This window comes from Bos indicus, chromosome 27 (assembly GCF_029378745.1).
Source record: "Bos indicus isolate NIAB-ARS_2022 breed Sahiwal x Tharparkar chromosome 27, NIAB-ARS_B.indTharparkar_mat_pri_1.0, whole genome shotgun sequence".
In the NCBI taxonomy this organism is placed as follows: Eukaryota; Metazoa; Chordata; class Mammalia; order Artiodactyla; family Bovidae; genus Bos; species Bos indicus.
The window spans coordinates 32,257,901-32,272,124 of NC_091786.1; the positions used below are offsets into that span (position 1 = coordinate 32,257,901).

The following is a 14,224-nucleotide window of genomic DNA, read 5'->3' on the forward strand; positions in this document are numbered from 1 at the left end:
AGCAATACTTTGTTTTGTTGAAGAACAGTTAATGTAAAATGTCATTTTGGTTTCTGGTGTACAGTATTCAATATTTGTATATGTTGTAAAATGATGTAGTAATTCAAAATTTTTATAGATTATACTCCATTTAAAGTTATTTCAGAATAATGGCTATATTTCACTCTGCCATACAGCATATCCTTGCTTATCTACTTTATACGTAGCAGTTGGTGTTAAGAGAATTCCCTGCCCCTGTCTTGTCATTCCCTCCCTTTACCCACTGATAGCCACTAGCTTGTTACTAGCTTGTTTTCTGTGTCCATGAGACTGTTTCTCTTACTTTCTACCCTGAAACAGGCCTTTCTGCCAAAGATCCCCAGCTGGAACTGGAACGCTGGCGACAACATCATCTGCTTTGCTGAACTAAAGCTTGGATTCATCGCCCAGGGCTGCTTGGTGCCAGGCTTGTGTACCTTCCTGACGTCTCTATTTGTTGAGCAAAACAAGAAGGTAACCTTGTAAACTGATGTTGAATCTTGGCTCTGTCCCCATGTCCTCCTAAATGTAAGATCAGATATAGAAAATAAAAATTGAGGAAAGCAAGAAGGCCCTGAGAAGTGAGATTTGGCTTCTACTTAAGCTGAGAAGGGATTGAGAGATCTGGATTGAAGTCCCAGGCACCACACTGACCTTAAAGAAGTTGTTTACCTGAGTCTTTCCCAAGAATTATTATCGTTGCTTAGTCACTATGTCATGTCTGACTCTTTTTTTGCCGCCCCACGGACTGTAGCCACCAGGCCCCTCTGTCCATGGGACTCTACAGACAAGGATCCTGGAGTGGGTTGCCATTTCCTTACCCAGGGGATCTTCCTGACCCAGGGATCAAACCTGCGTCTCCTGCATCGACAGATGGATTCTTTGCTGCTGAGCCACTGGGGAAGCTCTTACCTAAAAATATTTACTTGCGAAATAAAAACCATAACTCTGCTTCCTCCTTGCACTCCATGATGTTATGAAACTAAATGTATTCATAAATGTAGAAGCACTTTGAGTTACTGAAGGTAGAAATAGAAAATAAAACTTATTAGTGGAGATTTCATATATTAACATATAAGTTAAATACAAAGTAATGGACAATAATAAATAATTATTTTCATCGAGAAATAATTATACAAATAATCATTAAAATTTAATTTTGCAGATTACTTTGGGGCATTCTATGCAGTAATAATAAGAGTAGCCACGTGTTGAATGTATACTGTGTGTCATACATTTTAAATACATGATGTTTTAGTCACAGAAAACTAAACAAACTGATCACATGGACCACAGCCTTGTCTAATTCAGTGAAACTATGAGCCATGCCATGTAGGGCCACCCAAGATGGACAGGTCATGGTGGAGAGTTCTGACCAAACATGGTCCACTGGAGAAGGGAATGGCAAACCACTTCAGTATTCTTGCCTTGAGAACCCCATGAACAGTATGAAAAGGCAAAATGACTGACACTGAAAGATAAACTTCCCAGGTAGATTGGTGCCCAATATGCTACTGGAAGAGAGTGGAGAAATAACTCCAGAAAGAATGAAGAGATGGAGCCAAAGTGAAAACAATGCCCAGTTGTGGATGTGACTGGTGATGGAAGTAAAGTCCAATGCTGTAAAGAACAATATTGAATAGGAACCTGAGATAAATTGGAAGTGGTCAAACAGGAGATGGCAAGTGTGAACATCAACATTTTAGGAATCAGTGAACTAAAATGGACAGGAATGGGCAAATTTAATTCAGATTACCATAACATGTACTACCATGGGCAAGAATTCCTTAGAAGAAATAGAGTAGACCTCATAGTCAACAAAAGACTCCAAAATGCAGTACTTAGGTGCAATCTCAAAAATGACAGAATTATCTCTGTTCATTTCCAAAGCAAACCATTCAGTATCACAGTAATCCAACTCGACACCCCAACCACTAGTGCCGAAGAAGCTGAAGTTGAACAGTTCTATGAAGACCTACAAGACCTTATAGAACTAAAAACCAAAAAAGATGCCCTGTTCATCATAGGGGACTGGAATACAAAAGTAGGAAGTCAAGAGACACCTGGAGTAATAGGCAAGTTTGGCCTTGGAGTACAAAATGAAGCAAAAGCTAACAGAGTTTTGTCAAGAGATCGCACTGGTCATAGCAAACACCCTCTTCCAACAACACAAGAGAAGACTCTACACATGGACATCTCCAGATGGTCAATACTGAAATCAGATTGATAATATTCTTTGTAGCCAAAGATGGAGAAGCCCTATACAGTCAGCAAAAACAAGACTAGGAGCTGACTGTGGCTCAGATCATGAACTCCTTATTGCAAAATTCAGACATAAATTGAAGAAACTATGGAAAACCACTAGACCATTTAGGTATGACCTAAATCAAATCCCTTATGATTATACAATGGAAGTGACAAATAGACTCAATGGATTAGGTCTGATAGACAGAGTGCCTGAAGAACTATGAACAGAGGTTCATGACACTGTACAAGAGGCAGTGATCAAGACCACCCCCATTAAAAACAAATGCAAAAAGGCAAAATGCGTGTCTGAGGAGACCTTACAAACACCTGGGCAAAGAAGAGAAGTGAAAGGCAAAGGAGAAAAGGAAAGATAAACCCATCTGAATGGCAAGGAGAGATAAGAAAACCTTCCTCAGCGATCAGTGGAAAGAAATAGAGGAAAACAATAGAATGGACAAGACTAGAGATCTCTTAAAAAAAATTAGAGATACTAAGGGAATATTTTATGCAAAGATGGGCACAATAAAGGACAGAAAAAGTATGGACCTCACAGCAGCAAAAGATATTAAGAAGAGGGGGCAAGAATACGTGGAGAACTATTCAAAAAAGATCCCCATGACCCAGATAACCATCATGGTGTGATCACTCACCTAGAGCCAGACATCCTAGAATGTGAAGTCAGGTGAACCTTAGGCAGCATCACAATGAACAAAGCTAGTGAAGGTGATGGAATTCCAGCTGAGCTATTTCAAATCCTAAAAGATAATGTTGTGAAAGTGCTGCACTCAATATACCAGCAAATTTGGAAAACTCAGCCATGGCCACAGGACTGGAAAATGTCAGTTTTCATTCCAATCCCAAAGAAAGGCAATGCCAAAGAATGTTCAAACTACTGCACAATTGCACTCATCTCACATGCTAGCAAAGTAATGCTCAAAATTCTCCAAGATAGGCTTCAATAGTACATGAACCAAGAACTTCCAGATGTTCAAGCTGGATTTAGAAAAGGCAGAGGAACCAGAGATCAAATTGCCAACGTCCATTAGATCATCAAAAAAGCAAGAGAATTCCAGAAAAACATCAACTTTTGTTTTATTGACTACACCAAAGCCTTTGACTGTGTGGATCACAAGAAATTGTGGAAAATTCTGAAAGAGATGGGAATACCAGACCACCTGACCTGCCTCTTGAGAAATCTGTACGCAGGTCAGGAAGCAACAGTTAGAACTGGACGTGGAACAACAGACTTGTTTCAAATTGGGAAAGGAGTACATCAAGGCTCTATGTTGACCCCCTGCTTTTTTAACTTATATGCAGAGTACACCATGGGAAATGGCAGGCTGGATGAAGCACAAGCTGGAATCAAGATTGTCAGGAGAAATATCAATAACCTCAGATGTGCAGATGATACCACCCTTATGGCAGAAAGTGAAGAGGAACTAAAGAGCCTCTTGATGAGGTGAAAGAGAAGACTGAAAAAGCTTCTTTAAAACTCTACATTCAGAAAATGAAGATCATAGTATCTGATCCCATCACTTCATAGCCAATAGATGGGGAAACAGTGGAAACAGTGACAGACTTTCTTTTCTTGGGCTCCAAAATGACTGCAGATGGTGACTGCAGCCATGAAATTAAAAGACACTTGCTCCTTGGAAGAAAGATATGACCAACCTAGACAACATATTAAAAGGCAGAGACATTACTTTGCCCATCAGAGGTCCCTCTAGTCAAAGCTATAGTTTTTCCAGTGGTCATGTATGGATGTGAGAGTTGGAACCTAAAGAAAATCAAGTGCCAAAGAATTAATGCTTTTGAGCTGTGGTGCTGGAGAAGACTCTTGAGAGCCCCTTGAACTACAAGGAGATCCAACCAATCAATCCTAAAGGAAAGCAATCCTGAATGTTCATTGGAAGGACTGATGATGAAGCTGGAGCCTCAATACTTTGGCCACCTGATGCAAAGAACTGACTCATTGGAAAAGACATGATTCTGGGAAAGATTGAAGGCAGGAGGAGACAGGTATGACAGAGGATGAGATGGTTGGATGGCATCACCGACTCAATGGACATAAGGTTGAGCTCTGGGAGCTGGTGATGGACAGCGAGGCCTGGCGTGCTGCAGTCCAAAGGGTCGCAAAGAGTTGGACAGGGCTAAGTGACTGAACTGAACTGACCTGATGTTTCTCTTAGTATTTCAAGGGAGTATCCCAGTTGTGGAAGCTAACTAATTGACTGTATAATAAGTTAATGAGTAACAGACAGAAAATTGTCTGACTTACAGTCTTACTACTGTGCCATGTGCCTCTGGCTGTTGGATATCTACTCCCAGTCTCCTACATCAGGTTTGTTGATACCTTTGCTTGAGACAAATTAAGTGGCTCAATGGACCACCAGGATGAAATATGATAGCACATAGCATGGCCTTCCAAATGCCATCCCCATGAAGCACTTCCAGGAAAGATATTCTTAACGCTCAGCTGGGTCTGGAAAACTCAAAGTTTCTCCAGAGAGTGACCTTTCTCTCCATCTAATTATGCATCCACATTTGACTTTTCTTATGCTCAATTTTCTTTATGACTTCTCTTTGCACTTTATTTCCTTTTTTCAAATAAATGTTTAAAAAACTGGCATTCCTTTTCTGGTCCCTTCTCCAATACTGTAAAGAAAAAGCAAAAGAATTGAAAGATTCAAAAGATAGTCTGGCCAGCAAAATGCTCACTGGCAACCACAGAATTCCTTCTGTGAATATAAGGAGATGAGGCTTCCCAGATGGCGCTAGTGGTAAAGAACCCGCCTGCCAATGCAGGAGACGAAAGAGATGCGGGTTTGATCCCCGCATGGGAAGATCCCCTGGAAGAGGGCATGGTACCCATCCCAGTGTTCTTGCCTGGAGAATCCCATTGACAGAGGAGCCTGGTGGGCTACAGTCCAAAAGGTCGAAAAGAGTCCGACATGACTGAAGCGACTTGACGGGTAACACACACATATACAGAGAAGTAGAACCAGCCGTCAGGCAGTCAGCGTGAGCCTTGGTGATGCTACAGCGAACAAACTTTAACGTTCACTTAGCGGTCACTGTGTGTGACCCAGAAAGTGGCTGGGGAGGACATTGTCTCCGCCTGTGCATTATAAGTTTAGAAAAGCGAGAGTTAACTCAGTATCTGTTGTGATGACTGTGATTTTACTCTCCGTGTCTGGAGAAACGAGAGTGAGAACTCTACATGACGACTTTGTCTCCTTCGTGGAAATACAGACGGTACAGATGTACAGCCTGCCCTGTTGTGGCTTTGTTTTCTGTCCTTGTTTGTTGTTGGTTTTTCCTACTGTTTGTGTAAGTTGGAACCTCCTCAGTGATGATGGGCACCTGTCAGTATTCATACAGTGGCTTCTGGAAGCTAGGAATTAAGAGAGACTTGATCAGGGAGTTGAAGTCTGAAACTCCCTTTCAGGAATTCTAAACTGGTCAGAGTCAGGGCAAAATTTTCTCATGTTGTACTCCACTTTGGTGCTTTAGATTCTGTAATTAATTAACTTAATTAACTAAAATTAATTCAATTAATTATTAACTGAAATTGATTAAACCTATTAACTTAGATTTAATGGTCAGGATGCCACTGTCTTAAGGCCTACTTTGCTCGGATAAGGCATTTAAACTTTCTCTGACAGTTTCTGCATCTGTAAAATAAGACTTGCTAATCCCTGGTGGCTCAGAGGTTAAAGCGTCTGCCTGCAATGCGGGAGACCTGGGTTCGATCCCTGGGTTGAGAAGATCTCCTGGAGAAGGAAATGGCAACCCACTCCAGTATTTTTGCCTGGAGAATCCCATGGACAGAAGAGCCTGGTGGGCTACAGTCCACAGGGTCGCAAAGAGTCGGACACGACTGAGCGACTTCACTTCACTTCAATCTAATCGTAGGCTTCCCAGGTGGCGCTAGTGGTGAAGAATCCATCTGCAATGCAGGAGACATAAAAGACGTGGATTCGATCCCTGGGTTGGGAAGATCACGGCAAGAAGGGAATGGCAACCCACTCCAGTATTTTTGCCTGGAGAATCCCATGGACAGAAGAGCCTGGTGGGCTACAGTCCACAGGGTCGCAAAGAGTCGGACACGACTGAGCGACTTCACTTCACTTCAATCTAATCGTAGGCTTCCCAGGTGGCGCTAGTGGTGAAGAATCCATCTGCAATGCAGGAGACATAAAAGACGTGGATTCGATCCCTGGGTTGGGAAGATCACGGCAAGAAGGGAATGGCAACCCACTCCAGTATTTTTGCCTGGAGAATCCCATGGACAGAAGAGCCTGGAGGGCTGCAAGTCCATGGGGTTGCAAAGACTTGGGCATGACTGAAGCAACTTAGCACGCATTCTACTTGTGACCTGATTTTTCCCAGGTATTGAATTAATATTTGTAAAACTTCTGAGCAGTCAGATTAGAAAGCCTTGGGTCAGTGCCACATATTCTGACTCTACTGATCTATATTGAATATATGGTGAGAAACTGAAGTCTGAGCAGCATTTCTGGTTGGTTCTAAGCATAGCATTGCCTTAAACTTAAACTTGGATTAGATTTAATCCAACTGATTTACTTGAACTCCCTGAGTCTACTATCCAAATCCCAAATCTGTCTTGTCTTCCTGTTTCTTTTTCTGATTAAAAAAAAATGACACAAGAAATCTTCATGTCTATGGTTATTTTTTGAGCCATGTGCTCAGTTGTGTCCAACTCTTTGTGACCCTATGGACTATAGCCCACCAGCCTCTTCTGTCCATGGGATTTTCCAGGCAAGAATACTGGAGTGGGTTGCCCTTTCTTCCTCCAGGAGATATTCCTGACCCAGGGATCAAACCCACATCTCATGTCTCCTGCACTGCAGGCAGATTCTGTACCTGCCAAGCCATCAGAGTTTTACTTTATTGCATAAGCTGGAACCTTTGGGTTGGCAGCACTAAGCCAGGTTCTGTAGTCAATGAGGACTTAAATCACGGCCTGAACTGCCCAAGGAGGTGAGCCTTCCTCAATTAAGGATTTTAAGAAAGTGGGAGGGGACTTCCTGGTGGTCCAGTGGTTAAGAATCCATCTTCCAATGCAGGGGATGCAGGTTCAGCCCCTGGTCAGGGAACTAAGACCCCCAATGCTGTGCCTGTGCACTAAAAGTTGAGACCCTCATGCACCCACTAGAGAGAGCTCGGGCACCACAGTGAAGACCCAGTGAAGCCAGTAATAATGGTAATTTTTAAAAAAGAAAATGGGAAAATGCAGGAGAGCCTGCAGCTTGGGACTCAGATGAGGTATGCTGGAAAGAAGTGGTCCTTTTTAGCAGGGCAGAATTTTTTTGTTCATCTGTTTCTTTTTGTTTTTTTCTTCCTGAACCACAAGATGGCCATCTGAGGCATGTTTCTGGGCTGGCCTTAACTCTCCAGCACCAAAGTGTTTCACAGTTCCTAGAAATTCCAGGCTTCATGGGAGATTCTGGGCTTTAAGGGGCCTGTCCTGCTCAGAGCAGCGTGATGGTGATTCTCATGGCTGCATGGGGAGGAAGAAGAGGATGATGCACAGAGAGAAAAACAGAATCCTGGGGGTCTTGCACAGAAGAGAGCAGCATTTAGCTTTTTCTGAGAGAGAAATCCTTCCATCACATTCCCCTTTGTCTAGAAACCTGCCGCTGTTCTTGATTTTTACATTGTCATGTCCAAGCATTGGGATGGCTTTTTGAGTTTATTAGAACCAAGAAGGGTTCTGATCCTGAGCAGAAGTCATCGATGTTTTCATCCTTGTGGTATATGATTAGTCAATGACTAGGAAACTAATATTTTTTTTAATAATCTTAAACAGCCATATCTAGGAGGAGATGAGTTAGAGTGCACATTCCCCTTCTTATCTTGTTGTTCCTGACTCAAAAACCAGTCTACCTGCTGAAATAACTGGAAGAAGAATTCATTTCTAGCAGGAAGCATGAGTAAATCATGATGCTTCCTCTTCGTTATCAGAGTCATTGAGATGTACGATGGAGTTTTAGTTCTTCCTTTGACATTTGTCCAGTTAATCATGAGGACAAAGCTCCTTTCTTTTCATTAAAAAAAAAAATGTTTTATACGGACTTCTTTAAAATCTTTACTGAGTTTGTTACACTGTTGCTTCTGTTGTTTATGTGTTGGTTTTTTTGGCTACAAGTCATGTGGGATCCTAGCTCCCTGACCAGTGGTCAAATCTGCACCCCCTGCTTTGGAAGGAGAAGTTTGAACTCCTGGACCACCTGGGAAGTCCCGACAAATGTCCTTCCTGGGACCTGAATGCCAGTGGGCACTGGTTTGGTACTGGGCAGAGCACACAGCTTGAGCTAGTAGACCCTGAACTCCACGTCACCCTGCCTCCCGTGGCCTGGCTGTGTGTTCCAGATCTGTCCTCACGAGCCCTGGCAGCAGCTTTTCTGCAACGGCCTGAAGAACAAAATCCTGACGCAACGTCTCTCCAATGACTTTGCTGGGATGACCTTTCCTGACGCTTGCCAGTAAGTGAAGGGAAAACCACTCCTCGGTTTCGTGCCACGCGCTCTTTCCCCAAAGCTCACGGAGGGCTCGCTGTAGGCTTGGTGACAGGCCCCGAAGGCCTAATGATGAGTAAGTTGGAGCGTCTGCCACCTGGGCTGGGGGTTACAGTCCGTGCGGGACAGGTTCATGGCTGTCCCAGTTGGCTCCCTAGCTGTGAGTTCCTCCAGGGTGGACTCTCTCTCCACCAATGTCCAAACTTTCAGAGAACGTTTCCTGTTTGAGAGGCCCTCCCCTTGCCGAGGGGCGGTGTCCCCCCGGGCGCAGAGCCCAGCACAGCACCCAGCCCCCCATCACTGTGAGCGGGTGCTCTGCTCTCCTGTCTCACCTCACCCCCTCCTCGTCTTCTCTCCAGGCTCTGCTTCACAAAGATGCACCTCATGCTGATCGCCATCGAGTACAAGTCCGCCTGCCACGGTTACTGGTATCAGTGAGGCTTCGAACCTCTTCAGATTCTTTGAGGACACTCTTTAAAGATTATGATTTTGGCAGAGACACAGCCGTAACTAAGCTTGTGGCCCTGTGGTGAGAGCTGGCCTCTCAGGCACCCAGGCAGCTGTGGTGTCTTTGATACTATCTATGAACACTGGGGTTCAAAAGGTTACCCTAGTGGGTGGGCAAAGGCTTTGCCTCTGTTGCGGTGGTCTTGCCCCAGTGTCTTTCATGATCAGGAGAGAGAGACGACAAGATCACCTTCTCAGATCTGTTCCTCTTAATATATTCCCAGATCTTGTAAGGCTTGACCGTAGATCATACAATGAAATAGAATTATTTGTGATCAAAGTGTTCCCACAAACCTTAGAAAGCCTTAGAAACTAATCTGAAAAATATGAAAAAAAAAAATGGGGATTTGACTGACCTATGGGGCAAAGTTTGCTATTGATCAGGTAGATGAAAGAAAGAGTTACCCTTATTAGACCATAAGCATTTCCTGAAAATGCATAGGATAATATAAGAAGTATGAGAAGTGATCATACAATAAAAAAAGAAAATCCAGAATCAGCCACAATGATTTAGAGATAAAAGATGCTGGAAAACAAGAAAAAGTGGGGCTTAAGTGGAATGGGAAACAAGAAACATGCGGCTTGTTTGTATTTTTTTTTTTTTTAGTGGAAAACTTCCTTTAATTCTGATGTAAATTGTAATCAATAGACTAGGTTCAGAACCTGGCTCTGATTTGCCAGATCAGTGGCCTTGGAGAAGTGTCCGTCACCTGTAAAATGAGGATGTCACGCAAATGAATTCCTAGGATCACTTCCAGCTCTAAGACGGACGTTACCAGGAACCTAGAATCATAGGAAACCCTCAAAAATTCAGTAATTTGAATGATATCAGTACAAGTATCTGAAAAGTTAGAAAGAAGGAATAATGTGTCATGTACAAAGAGTGTAGAAGGTATCTGAGGGAAAGGACTCAGCAGGGTATGTCACAAAGCAAGTCCTTAAGGAGAGTGAAGACTGGTATCCTCTGGCTGCTACATTTTATTTAACAATTCCACCATACTCATGAAAATTTCAAAATCTAAACCCATGTCCAAGTTCCCTTTCTGCTGGAAATAGATGTGAGTGAGGAAGCTGGTGTCTTACTTCACAGGGAAGGCAGTTTGAGTTTCAGAGCAGCCAGAAGCTTGATCAGGGTTTTAACATCTGATCAGGTTTTAACATCTTTGGCCTTCAATGACTGGGATTATACATCAGAATTATTTGCAAAGTTTTAAAGACAGAGAATTCAAAACCCCACTTCTGAAAAATAGACATAGAATTCAAAAATACCACTTATAAAACCCAAATCTGTGATTTGGTTTTGAATCTCCATAATACAGTCATTTTTGTTCACTGGCAGTCAGAAATGACTGGGCCAAATGCTCTTAATACGTTTCCACATTTAACATCCCAGATTTCTATCAACTTTATTAGGGTGACTGTTAGGACACTGTGGACCAGAAACATGAGTGAGCAGCTAAGTTTCATGTATATTCAAGAAGTTCTGATGCTGTTTACTTCCTAGCAGACATCCACCCCCAAGGAGAGAGACCCCTGCTCTGACATAGATTTAACTCTGGTTTCTCTTGAAAGAGTCAGAGTTGCATCAAAAGAATAAAATCCTGATTTGGCAAAGATATTGGTAATAGCAGTCTTACATGATTGCTGGTTCCTGAGCAACACTACTTTAAGCATTTCACTTACATGAACTCCCGAATCCTCACAACAACACTGTAAGAAGGGTACAATTATTTGCTCCATTTTATGGAGAAGGAGCTAAGAAAAGGTAAATAGTTTTCCCAAGCTCGCACCACACCCAAGGGGCAAAGGAGACTCTGAACTCAGTCTGGGCACTTACGTGATTGGAGCTCTTCTGGTCACCTAGCTGTGCTAAATCCACCCAGTCATTACACAGAATAAAAGCAGGGCAACTCAGTGCTGCACTTTAGGCAAGTATATTGAAAAACTAGGGGAAACCTATCTCTCCTCACTTTTTATTTTCTTTTCTAATTGATACACTTGAGTAGGCTCTAGGATGGGCAAAAGCCCTGGGTAATCCTCAGAGTCTGTCTTGGGGAATAATTTATCACCTGGTAAGCGGTAAAGCTGGATCAGATCCCAGTTAGAGAATTTCCTGAGTCTGTTCCAGGGGCCAGCATTTTCTAACAGAGCAGCTTGTTGTGATTCATGAAGACAGGGGCAAGTCTTTGGAAAAAGTTCACCTTTTCTTGCAAATGCAACCAGAGAAGTTATCACGACAGTATCTTCATAACTAAGTATTCAATTTGAGTTCAGAGGACCCTGCCTTTAGAAAAGGACATATTAAGATGCAACTTGAGCATATGCTTCTTGAGCGGTGGACATCAGCCCATGATATTGGAGCAGGGGAGGCACAATCCATGCTTTTCAGGCTTAAAAGCAATCATTCCATGAATGTGTTAGTCAGTCAGTACTCAGAGAAAGCGCCACACAGGGTTTCATATAACAATCTACTTGAACACAGCTATTCAGCATCTTTTACTCTCAGCATAGATCTGAAGAGCTTTTGTTGCACAAGCTCTTTTATTTTTGTAAGGCTCTCATACTTGCACATTACTTTGCAATATCCTAACAACAGACTAAGTTTTGCCCAAATGAAGACTTGACCTCTTTCCATTGTGAATATGATAGGAAGGGTGTGTTTTAAAGGAGGAAAGGAGAACTTTGATCATGTACAAACAAAGTGAGGGAAGGCACAGGGTTATAAGACCTAACAATATTGGAGGTCTAAATTAAAGAAAATAAAAATGGGAGAGCCTGACAAACAGGGAGAGTTTGAGGAATTCAGATAATCACAATGGAGTAGCCCATCAAAAAATATTATGGTTGAAATTTATAAGACAGTGTTTGCAAACACCCAAACCATAAGAAAACAGAAAATCAAAATATTCAAGTGGTGCAGAAATAGAAACAGTTCATGTGGTTCCTGCTTTCAAAAATCTTACAATCAAGATAGATGAAAGTGAAGTCAAAGACAAAAGTGCAGTCAAAGACATGCGTTTAAAAATTGTACTGGCCAATAAAAGGAATTTTCTAAAGGGCAAAAAGCCTAATGATGTATGTACACCACTAGAATGACAGTAAGACCAGCAACTGTGCAGCCTTGGCCTCTTTGGCTTTGGATATCTCAAATTAGCAAAGCTTCCTGCATCTGCATTGCTTTGACTGTTTCTGATTCAGGGCATAGTCCAGGGAATGTATGCAGCTCAGGTACTGAGTTTTGACCTGGCTCCCTCTCAGGATATTTGTCCACAATCGATCAATTAAATGCAGTCAAATCCCCATTTTCTACTGTAAATTCCTGCAGTAAAAGGGGATTGAGTCCTATTAACTCTGCAACTTAGAGAATCCATTGGTAAAAACAGATATTGCCCCAGAATTTGGAGGGGGAAATTACTGTATTTTTATTTTCTGTTTCCAGCGGGCTGATATTAAATCCACCTGCTCAAGTTAAGCTCCGTAAGAACACACTAGGGTTCTTTATCGCTGAATCTGCAAAGGATGTCAAAAGGTAAAAATTTTTTTATCACTTTACGGGGAGAAAGCCCTAAAGCAAATACAATTTAATGACAGACGGGCTGAGTCAGCCCCGTGCTGCTTCTGCGTGAAACCTCACGTAAGTCATTCTTGATTTGCTTTCGTTGTCCAGAGCCTTCTTTTACTGTGCCATCTGTCACAGCGATGTGCAGACTCCCGAGCTAATTGAAAAATGTGACTGCAAAAGCAAGGCTCGACGCGCGACAGGCAAGTGCGCTTTCTGTGTCCTCAGCCCAGCTTCGGGGGGTGTGGCCAAAGAAAGGGGAGGGGCTTCATCTCTTAAAGAAGGTATTCTCTTGAACTTGGCCAAGAAGAGACAGACACTTCCCCACTGGGCATCCCAGACCTGAGAATCTGTCTTTTAGAGCTGGAAGAAACCTCACTAGTTCTAGTTCTCTAGTACAACCCCTTCACAGGCTAGACAAATGAGCTCTGGAAGAGATGCATTAACTTTATCCAAGGTCACACAGCCAGCTGCAGCCTCCTCCCAACTCAGTCCCAGGCACACGGGCGATGAGCCTGTTGACTTTTCTCTATGTATTTCCCTCCCTTTAGTCTGAAAGTTCAGCCTCTGTTTGACGGCTTGGTGGGCCGTAAGGGTGGCCCCTCATGACCATTTCTTTTTTCTTTTAATTTTATTAAGATGTCTTTGACATACAACAGTACTCTTGCCTGGAAAATCTCATGGACGGAGGAGCTTGGTAGGCTACAGTCCCTGGGGTTGCGAAGAGTCAGACATGACTGAGCGACTTCACTTTCACTTTTCACTTTCATGCATTGGAGAAGGAAATGGCAACCCACTCCAGTATTCTCCGTCTCAGGGACAGAGGAGCTGGTGGGCTGCCGTCTATGGGGTCGCACAGAGTTGGACACGACTGAAGCAATTTAGCAGCAGCAGCAGCAAGGTGTACAACATGATCTGACTGAAACATTTATATCACAATATATGATTGCCATTGTAGCATTAGCTAACACCTCTGTCACAGGGCATAGTTATCATTTCTTCTAGTGTTGGGAACAAAACCGTTCCCTGAGGACTCTGTTCCTTTGCGGATTGTCAGGAGTGTAAAATTTTCTCATTCTGACACAGTAATGAGGAAATGAAACTTTCTCCCTTTACTCAAATTGAACGGGATAGCTCACCAGCAAACCCTTACCACTTAATGGAAGGAAGAGTTAACCTCGAGAACTCACAATAATTTAGTCCCTTCTGGTTGAAAATTTAGTCTCTTTCAGGTACATTAAAGATGGTTTAGGTTAATTCCCAGTGTTTCAGCATTTAATTCAGAATTTGAATTTCCCGTTAGCATTCTTCTTCTCCCTAAGGTTCTTCTCTTCTCCCGAGTGGCAGTCTC

The 14,224-nt window shown here is 42.8% G+C and overlaps 1 protein-coding gene across 1 annotated transcript in view; it reads left to right on the plus strand.

Moving 5' to 3' along the window:
* LOC109553264 (potassium channel subfamily U member 1) overlaps positions 1–13,482 on the plus strand; it is a 61,768-nt gene extending 48,286 nt beyond the window's left edge. The window contains exons 14-19 of the mRNA XM_070781617.1: positions 340–492; positions 8,662–8,774; positions 9,167–9,235; positions 12,754–12,843; positions 12,982–13,080; positions 13,425–13,482. Of these exons, the coding sequence (XP_070637718.1) occupies positions 340–492; positions 8,662–8,774; positions 9,167–9,235; positions 12,754–12,843; positions 12,982–13,080; positions 13,425–13,482 (582 nt within the window). The remainder of the gene's footprint in view (positions 1–339; positions 493–8,661; positions 8,775–9,166; positions 9,236–12,753; positions 12,844–12,981; positions 13,081–13,424) is intronic.
* The last annotated feature ends 742 nt before the right edge of the window (positions 13,483–14,224 follow it).